The sequence below is a fragment of the Mytilus californianus genome, unplaced genomic scaffold (genome assembly GCF_021869535.1).
Source record: "Mytilus californianus isolate M0D057914Y unplaced genomic scaffold, xbMytCali1.0.p SCAF_4, whole genome shotgun sequence".
Lineage (NCBI taxonomy): Eukaryota > Metazoa > Mollusca > Bivalvia > Mytilida > Mytilidae > Mytilus > Mytilus californianus.
The window spans coordinates 78,638,958-78,649,877 of record NW_026262690.1 but is presented as its reverse complement, the minus strand read 5'-3'; the positions used below and the strand labels follow the sequence as shown (position 1 = coordinate 78,649,877).

Below are 10,920 nucleotides of genomic sequence, written 5' to 3'. Positions count from 1 at the left end.
TGAGAACGGAAAAGGACAAGGGAAAAACTAAATGCCCCTTCCAAAACATCAAAGGGCATAAAAAAGTTTTATGCAAATTGGTTAAAGCATTTTTGAGTTAATGTTCGACATGTTGACGATGGACGGACAGAGGGACAGAGGTATACCATAATACGTCCCGTAAACGGGCGTATAAAAAGAAACAACGAAATTTCTTTTTTGTAAGAAAACTATTGTATAAGGCTATATTAAAACACTAAAAGAAGCCATTGTCCTGTTAAATATCTGATTAATTGATGGCAGATTAATGCCACCTCAGCTCACATGGGCGATCTTCCAGCTCTTTAACACTTTCTTGACAGATTAATTTTTACAGGCACCATTTTGTACCCCCATATTACCTTAAGCTTTTATAGATTAGGTGAAGTTATAGTAATGATACATATATATCTACAGCATTATCAAAATAACAAACCAAATAATGGCAACAATCACATTTAATAATAAATTAAAATCTTTCTGATGATCTGGCTGCGACAGTTCGTAAGTTTCCATATACTTTTGATGGCGGACTTCCTACAATAAAAATTTTAATAAAATAGTTCAGATGTATTTTAATTTACTAAATGAAAATAGTTACACAATTGAGTAGGTATGTAATATTGGTAAAGACATATAAACCATAACAGACGAAATAGACTAAATTAATCCAGCAATTTCAGTAAACACCATTTTGTTTAGCAAACATTTTGAAATTTAACTGTTGTTTTTTTACTGTTTACAGAAAATCTGCTAAATGTTTGTGAATGTAAATGTTTTGTCAGACAAAGGACTGACAGAATGAACTTTTGAATGTCCTATATTTTATGATGCTTGAGAATTTGAAAACCTCAAAAGGGAAGCATCATTGTTCAGGTCTATCACTTGCTGCAATCAAAATAACTTCAACTGGTCCCAAAAGATTTCCAATAACAAATATCACAAGTAAAACCAACAAAAAAGGGCCTTAAAATTTGACCAACTACCCATACTGCGACAACATACCATATCAACACTTTTTGTTGGTAAGAACAAACAATCAGAATATCCTTAAACCTTACATGGATGACCTGATGATGGCAGTCAGAATAGAGAGAGCCAACAATTTTCAAGAAGTCTGTCTCATTTGCACTGGATTTATCACATTATCTTGAAAAATAACATTTGATATTTTCTGTAACTGATATTTTCTGTAACGAATAGCTAAAGTTCCTAGATAGAACACCGCAAGAGAATATACAGTGCCATCTACAGGTAGCTGTCATTTTTTATTTTATTGCATAGATGGTCTGCTTTCTCGTTAATAGTTTAAAATGTATATCCTCATTACCTTTTATTTATGCTCATTATTTCCAAGTCCACAAAATGCTCATTGAAATTTCCCTTTAGGTAAAAATGAAATGTCATAGCCTAGGTTAGTCTCAATCTTTCTTTTCATTTTTTTCGACATAGCATTTCTTTAAGGAAATCAGAAGAGAAACAAACCTTATATATTAATAATTGTAATCTACTTACCCAAAATTAAGTTACATATTGCTGTTCTTGCTACTTTTATATTTTGAAAAGATCCTAAGATGTGAATTTTACTGAAAAAAATAAAGCCTTAGTAAGTAAACTATATACATTTTTTAGATTAAATTATTTAGGTACACAAAAAATCTCTTTCCCTCCTAGGGGGACAGGTTCATGTTGAGAAAACTAGTTTAACCCCTGCACATAATCATGTGCCTGACCCAAATCGGGTGAAATATTACACTTAACAATAAATATATAAATCAAACATGTGCAGCGGTTGTCCTTGGTTGCCATCTGCCATGATTTTTTCCCTTAAATGTTATCAGTCCATCAGTTTTCTATTTTGAATCCATATATTTTGTTTTCTCTTGGCCTTTTCTTGCTCACAATACAGTATGTTTTTTTTTCATTGTTTAAGACCTTATGGTGAACAGTATTTGTTTACACTCATCATTTGGTCTGTGTGGAATAGTTGTTTCATTGGCAATCGTAACAAATTTTTACCTATATAAATGTCTCAAGACTTAATCTAAAGTAATACCTGGAGCAAGCTGCTTTACCTGAGCAATATAAGTGTCTATACTTAACAGTTCTAAATAGGATTCTACTTGACCAGACCAGTGTAGAAGAAAATTGGTTGTAAAATTGCTTTTATAATAATTAATAAAGCATTAATATATCACCATTTACAATTAATTACCTGTCTGCTAGAACTATTCTTGTTTTTGTAACATTTTCTATTGTGAATTTTGTTTTTCCATTTTTCCCTGCCAGTCTACCAATTGCTCTGGCTAAGTGATCACCTTTTAATGGCTTGACTGGAAAAGTAAAAAAAAAATTAAATCATAAAAATGCTTCTCAAATCAGTGTGGTCTTCAAATACATGTATGAGATAAACGTTTTTCTCATAGTTATGTACTTTTCATTGACAATTACGGGTAAATTTCATCTGATTTATATTATACAATACGAATTGTTAAGAATTAAATGAAAGATCTAAGCAAACTGAAATAAAAGAACAGAGTTCCAATGTCCCACGCATTGCACATATTTTATCTATCTAAGGTACAAGGGCAATAACTAAAAAAAGCACTTTTTTTGTTCTTTAAAACTTTTTATTAATATCTTGAGAGAAATGAAGGCTTCAGAGCAAATGCAATGTGATTTCCATTATAATTTATATTTCCAAGGGGCATAACTCGTTAAAAATATTTATCAGAACTTATTTTCGAAAGTGTCAAAGACATTGCTGATATAAACCTATGATATAAGTTTCATAACATTCTGGCAAGAATTGAACACATGAGAGCGATAACATTGCAATTTTCCATATAATCAATTTTTTCAAGGGGCATAACTCTTTTAATAAAATGCTTCGCTGGGGCGCAGCTTGATACGACCGCAGAGGTTGAACCCTGAACAGTTGGGGCAAGTATGGACACAACATTCAAGCTTGATACAGCTCTGAATTTGGATTGTTATTAAATATTTGACACAGCATAGGTTTCTGACACAGAAAGAATGTGGTCTAAGAACTTGAATTTTTTTAATTTACCTATTATGGTCCAATGTCCAAAATCAAAATACATGGTTAGATTCAGCATATCAAAGAACACCATATATTCAATTTTTGTTAAAATCAAACAAAGTTTAATTTTGGACCCCAACTTGGACAAACTTGAAAACTGGGCCCATAATCAAAAATCTAAACACATGTTTAGATTCAGCATATCAAAGAACCCCAAGAATTCAATTTTTGCTAAAATCAAACTAAGTTTAATTTTGGACCCTTTGGACCTTAATGTAGACCAATTTAAAAAACGGGACTTAAAATTAAAAATCTAAATACACGGTTAGATTTGGAATATCAAAGAACCCCGATAATTTAATTTTTGATGAAATCAAACAAAGTTTAATTTTGGACCCTTTTGACCTCAATATGAACCAATTTGATAGCGGGGCCCACAAATAAAAATTCTAAATTCATGGTTAGATTCAGCATATCAAAGAACCCCGTATATTCAATTTTTGTTGAAATCAAAAAAAGTTTAATTTTGGACCCCAACTTGGACCAACTCGAAAACTGGGCCCATAATCAAAAATCTAAATACATGTTTAGATTCAGCATATCAAAGAACCCCAAGAATTCAATTTTTGTTAAAATCAAACTAAGTTTAATTTTGGACCCTTTGGACCTCAATGAAGACCAATTTAAAAAACGGGACCCAAATTAAAAATTTAAAAACACGGTTAGATTTGGCATATCAAAGAACCCCAATAATTCAATTTTCGATGAAATCAAACAAAGTTTAATTTTGGACCCTTTTGACCTCAATAAGAACCAATTTGATAGCGGGGCCTACAAATAAAAAATCTAAATACATGGTTAGATTCAGCATATCAAAGAACATCATATATTCAATTTTTGTTGAAATCATACAAAGTTTAATTTTGGACCCCAATTTGGACCAACTTGAAAACTGGGCCCATAATCAAAAATCTAAATACATGTTTAGATTCAGCATATCAAAGAACCCCATATATTCAATTTTTGTTGAAATCAAACAAAGTTTAAATACTGGACCCTATCTTGGACCAACTTGAAAACTGGGCCCATAATCAAATATCTAAACACATGTTTAGATTCAGCAAATCAAAGAACCCCAAGAATTCAATTTTTGTTAAAATCAAACTAAGTTTAATTTTGGACCCTTTGGACCTCAATGTAGACCAATTTAAAAAACAGGACCCAAAATTAAGAACCTAAATACACGGTTAGATTTGGAATATCAAAGAACCCCAATAATTCAATTTTAGATGAAATCAAACAAAGTTTAATTTTGGACCCTTTTGACCTCAATATGAACCAATTAGATAACGGGGTCCACAAATAAAAAATCTAAATACATGGTTAGATTCAGCATATCAAAGAACCCCATATATTCAATTTTTGTTGAAATCAAACAAAGTTTAATTTTGGACCCCAACTTGAAAACTGGGCCAAAAATCAAAAATCTAAATACATGTTTAGATTCAGCATATCAAAGAACCTCATATATTCAATTTTTGCTAAAATCAAACAAAGTTTAATTTTGGACCCTTTGGACATTAATGTAGACCAATTTGAAAACTGGACCCAAAATTAAAAATCTAAATACACTGTTAGATTCGGCATAACAAATAAATAAATGTGATCAAAGATTTTACAAATCTAATGCGCCATACTGTGCAATTAAAGATTACTTCTTGAAATTTTTCAATATTTGAAATTTGAAAAAAAAAATAATATTTGAAGAATAATTCTTTTTAATTTCTGAAATTTGAAATGAGAAAAAATTGGCCCCCCACAATTTCTTTTTATCCCCCCCCCCCCTTTTTCCCCCAAAAAATTCTTTCCCTCAAGATATGGTCATAATCTCAATTCAAATTTCCAATGGAGTTGGCAACCATAATTACCCATTTAAATTTACCATAGTGCTAACTTAATCTATTTTATAATAGAATTAATAAAAATATAGTGTCAAATCTTTCATATGGATTTTTTTGTAAAAAAAAAAGATGAAAACATTTGCAGATATTTTTACTGGTCTTCCTTTATAAATATGCATTTCTTTAAACATAATTTAAAAGCAGAGTAAGGGAAGTAACCAAAACGTTGTATTTGGATTACCTCCCTTACACTGTTTTAGATTATCTTTATTGTTCATTAACCATTACTTTATACATAATTTAAAAGCAGTGTAAGGGAGATAATTTCAATGATGTATTTGATTTATCTCCCTTACACTGCTTTAAATTATGTTTTGTACTAAAGTATTTGTCCATTAACCAGGACAACCTTGTTTTTCCCCCTTTTTTGCCCCTAATTCCTAAACGGTTTGAGCCATAACCCCCCAAAGCAAATCCTAACCATCCCTTTGTGGTATGGAAACTTGTAGTATAATTTCAGAGAGATCCATACACGGTTCCACAGTTATTGTCTGGAAACTAGAAAATGCTCATTTTTGGCCCCTTTTTGGCCCCTAATTCCTTAACTGTTGGTACCATAACCCCCAAAATCAATCCCAACCTTCCTTTTGTGGTATTTAACCTTATGGTCAAATTTCAAAAAGATCCATTCACTTAAACTAAAGTTAGAGTGTGAAAACCAATATGTATTCGGACGACGACGCCGACGACGCCAAACCAATATACGACCACAAAATTTTTTTGCGGTCGTATAAAAATAATTGATCAGCACTGATTTTCCAACTCGTCCAAGACGTTGCTAATATAAACCTATGATATAGGTTTCATAAAAATCTGGCAAGAATTGTACAAATGAGAGTGCTAACAATGCAATTTTCCATAAAATTAATGTTTCCAAGGGACATAACTATTCTAAAAATAATTGATCAGCACTGATTTTCGGACTCATCCAAGACGTTGCTGATATAAACCTACATGTATGATATAAGTTTCATAACAATCTGGCTAGAACTGTACATGTGAGAGCCCTAACAAGACCTGACGGACGGACGCACAGACGCTCGGTATTTACATGTACCATGCAACGCATTGCAAGGGGGACAATAATCATCAAGACAGCATTGATAAATAGAAAATTAAGATTGTGAAGGGAAATAAGTCTTGAATAGTAACAGACGTCATTCAAAATTTAATGTATTTTATAATCAGTTAAATGACAATTGTCTAATATGTCAAGTCTTAATTTTTTACTAGTATCAGTAAGCAAACAATTCTGATGGATGATTCCTTTTTTACCAGGGGCTACAGATAAATGTGCCTAGCTCTTTCACATCAAAATTGTTGATTTGTTCAAACTTTTCTCCCATTTGAAAAATTTTCACCCATTTTACAAAATTGCTGAATAAGTGAAAGGACAAGGTACAATAAGGCCTGTTTTTGGCCCCCCTATTTTTCATTTTTCAAATTCTGTTTTGGAAAGCTACTTATTATGTTAAAATATTCCCTGAGGTTTGAAGTTTGTTTGGATGAACTTCAAAACCACTAATTTTAGCAACTGAGTGAGGTGAGGGGGGTAAACTTTTCTGTAATTATTCAAATATTGTAATTATTATTCACTTTGCAGGTGTTCCGTACAACAAATTTTTAGTTTTTTAGTGCCTGCGCCAATGTGACCCAGGAATTTTTTTATTCCAATGTCATGAGAATTGTTTTTGCTGTCTAAATCGCCATAATTTTCTCCGGGTCACGTAGGCGCACACTATTAAATCTTAAGAAACAATGGCCAAAAATCTTACTTTTTCCTTCTTTTGGCGTTTTTGATGCCCTTTTACCCCCTCACCTCACCCATTTTCTGAAAATAATGGTTTTGAAGTTCATCCAAACAAACTTCAAACCTAAAGGAATATTTTAACACGATAAGTAGCTTTCCAAAACAATTTAAATAAACTGCTTCGCTGAGCGCAGCTAGATACGCCCGCAGAGGTCCAACCCTGAACAGTTGGTGCAAAAATGGACACAATATTCAAGCTTGATTCAGGTCTGAATTTGGATTGTAATTAAATATTTGACATATTATAGGTTTCTGAATAAATGTAGTCAAAGATCTTGAAATTGGTTATATGAACTGAATATTCAATTAAAGATTTCTTGCTGTTGTGCAATACTTAGTAAACCTGTTGTCAGACTATAAACAAATATAAGAAATTTATGAAAATAAAAAGGGAGCTTACAACAATAGATATAAACAATTCACCAAAGTTTCATGAGAATTGGTGACAGCATTTTTGAGTTATTGTTGGAAAACTGGAAAATCACCCCTTTTTTTAATGAATAAAACCCCACAACTCAGAAATGTAAAATGTAAAATTTATAAAATTCTAAAGGGAGCTTACATCAATACATACAAACAATTCACCAAAGTTTCATAAGAATTGCTGAAAGCATTTTAGAGTTTTTGTCCGAAAACTGGAAACCCCCCCTTTTTTTATGAATAAAACCCTGTAACTCAGAAACGTAAAATCTAAAATTTATAAAAATCGAAAGGGAGCTCATGTCAATAGATATAAACAATTCACCACAATTTCTTGCAAGTTGGTGAAAGCATTCTTGACTTATTGTCCGGAAACTGGAAAATCCCCCTTTTTTTAATGAATAAAACCCCATAACTCGGAAACGTAAAATCTAAATTTTATAAAAAATGAAAGGGAGCTCACGTCAATAGATATAAACAATTCACCAAAGTTTTATGCAAAGTGGTTAAAGCATTTTTGAGTTAATGTCCGACATGTTGACGACGGACGGACAACGGTATACCATAATACGTCCCGTAAACGGGCGTATTAAAATGAGAAAATAGGGGGGCCAAAAACGGGCCTTATCGTACCTTGTCCTTTACTCTTGTTGAAAATTTTCATGTTTATATTATATTCTACTCAATAACACATGAAGCGAAAGTTAAAAGATAAAAGAAAATCTCAAATAGGAAATATAAATCATCATAAATTTCTTACCATCTTGTACCTGGAAGGATTCTAGGTATAAATCATCTAATCTTACAAGAGCTAAACTGTCCTGAAATTTAACATTCAATACATGCATTAATAATGTAAAACAATGTTTTTTAAATATTTCTTCTGAAAATTTGAGGTAAAACTAACATCACTACATACATGACATAGATTGTATTCTGTTCAATTTCATATGTCTTTGCTCATTGCTGAATGCTGTATTTCACCTTTAATTTTTCACATCTTTGTCCTTAGGTCTTTAAGGATTGTTGTCTCATTTGCTCTTCAACTTTATATTTGTTTTGGCCTTTTTAACTTTTTTGATTCGAGCGTCATTGATGAGTCTTTTGTTAACAAAACGTGTGTCTGGCATACAAAATTTTAATCCTGGTATCTATGATGTGAGTTTATTTGCAATGATACCACATCTTCTTATCTTTAAATTTACACTCCATTCCTTTCATTTCCAAAATAATAAAATCTGTGATGCAGAAATAAATGAAGAAGAGGAACTTAATGTTATATACCAGGTAAATTATTGAATAAAAGATAGGATAACAACTCTCACTTACATGTACTTGTTTTTGATATAGGAAACAGCCATTTAATTTTAAATATTTATAGATTATCCTCGGTCATCTCAACGAGATTGATTTTCTCGCTTGAACCGTACGGCAAAAGTGAGAAAAGCAATCGAGTTGAGATGACCAATGATAATCTGATTATCGCTATTTTACCTATGACAACGTTGTTAATTTCATTTTACAACGGCACATGCGCCCTTAGTTTCTAGCGATAATTTTTCATATCACTCTACTGTGCTGAGAAAGGAAATTATCAGTCAGTAAGATCAAAGGAAAATTTCGTAAAATAGCAATAATGTGGTATATTTATCATATATATGTAAATGTGATGGTACAATATGAATGTTCCCACCTGCAGCTTTATTATAAAAAGTTGAAAACTGGAAAATTCTAAGGGCTGTTATTGTGCAAAGGTAACCAAGTTATCGCCATACACTAGAGTAACAAAATCAATTCAATTTCAAGGAGAAAAAAAATCAGATTTTACAATGAACACACACAAAAAATACCTGTTACACCAATCCACTATATCTAAAATATTTGGTACCTTACAAATACTATCACAGAGTAATACTACTTAAGTACAAGTTAAATCTAAGTATTGAGAACTTATAACTTCTAATTTTCAATGTTAAAGTTTGTTCAAAATCTAAATCACTTACATCAACATCAAAACCAAGTGTGAATGCCCGTACAAAATCTGCAGCTTTCTGTAATGCCCCTATCTCTTTAGTTTCTTTACACGTCTGAAAAATAGAGAGATTTTATTTACAAATATTAATAATCATACTTATCATGCTTATATATACACTGTATCTTGCCTTTCTGCTACAAATCAGAATACAGCAAATTTACAGAGATATGTCTCTCCTGTTCTCATAATGACTGACAAATGAATATAAAGAACATATTGCTATGTTCTCTACATTACTGTGTTGAGGTATAAATAATAGATAATAATGATGAATTATTCCATATATTGTGTGCTTATATATCACTTGCCAATTTAAATCCATGTTTAAAATTAACATATTCAGAAAATGTAGGCTAAATATCAAAACCAACGGACCATTTATCAATCATGTAGATATCTTTTGTTTTTTTTGTTGTTGAGTTTGTGTCTCATTGACACACGGAATGATAAAAAAATAGTTATACATGCTTCCGTATTTTGTACTTTAATGTATAACCTTAAGAACAGCAAGGTTAAACAATTACTGTTATGAGGAATTGCAATACCTTTATTTCTACATTCCTTGATTTAAGATTGAATCTGACTTGTAAATGGAGATGTTCAACTATAGGTGTAAATATCTTCATCCAGTTATCTTTCAATGGTGTGTATCTGTTTGCTGGAACTGCAATCTTTCTTAGTTCTGTTTTCCCACCCTGAAGATATAAAAACAGAACATGTAAAAATGTGCATTATTAACAATCAATCAAAAATCTTTTGGGAAAAATTCAAATGAAGAAGTCTATATCAAAGCACTTAGGATTTTAACATTGCGGTGTTGTAGAATCATTACATGTACAAACCCCTTGTTTAGTGCATTAAGTTTGAAGGTGAATCTGAATTTAATGATTTTATAATAATGTTAAGAATCATCAAGAGTAATAAACTACATTTCACAAGTGGTGAGATTTGGTAGGCCCAAATTCAGCCAGATGTAAATCTTTTTCATGAGTGGGGTGAGTTTGCAGGCCTAAAATCAGCAGGATTTAAACCCTTTTTACAAATAAAATGAGTTGGTTAACATGATTGGTGCTTGTTGGTAGAAAGTTGGGGCGAGTGAAAAACACGGGAAAACATCATTGCAACAAAACTTGCTTGGAAACATGCATAGGTTTTCAGCACTTTCTTACTGTTTTCCCCTCCATTCAAAAGATCTGCTCCCTATTCAATATGGCTACAATAACCATGAAGTGGCCAATTGCACAATCTGATTAAAATTAGATTTTTAATTGCTCTTTTCTGCCGAAATCAAAAGTTTTATTTTGAAAAAGAGACCCCCAGATTGTGAAAGAAACATACAATTTCTCATTAAGAAACCTGGATTTATAATAAAAATGAATATTATAAAAGTATTTACTGTCAATTTGTCACCACTGATAGGGGGAAAGACTGGACGTTTAGGAGCAGACTCTGATGTTTCCATTGACTGTTGATCGTCTGATTGTTCTTTCTGTAATTTCCTTTTTCTTGATTTTGTCTTTCTTGGTATAAATCCATCGTCTTTTTCTTGTGAAACCGATTCCATTTCAGTGTTTTGATTTGTAGATGTTGCCATTTTCACGTGTTGTAATAAAGGAAGTAATCACGTGCGCAT

General features: G+C 31.7%; 1 protein-coding gene across 1 annotated transcript; it reads right to left on the bottom strand.

Moving 5' to 3' along the window:
- Window positions 1-458: 458 nt before the first annotated feature.
- On the bottom strand, window positions 459-10,914 carry LOC127738571 (RNA-binding protein PNO1-like). Its single transcript, XM_052249863.1, has 7 exons — window positions 10,684-10,914; window positions 9,833-9,982; window positions 9,256-9,339; window positions 8,013-8,073; window positions 2,234-2,351; window positions 1,534-1,604; window positions 459-555 (listed from the first exon to the last, which is right to left on the bottom strand). Exons 1-7 carry the CDS (start codon window positions 10,879-10,881, stop codon window positions 488-490), a joined length of 750 nt encoding a protein of 249 aa, XP_052105823.1. The 5' UTR covers window positions 10,882-10,914; the 3' UTR covers window positions 459-487.
- Window positions 10,915-10,920: the final 6 nt, after the last annotated feature.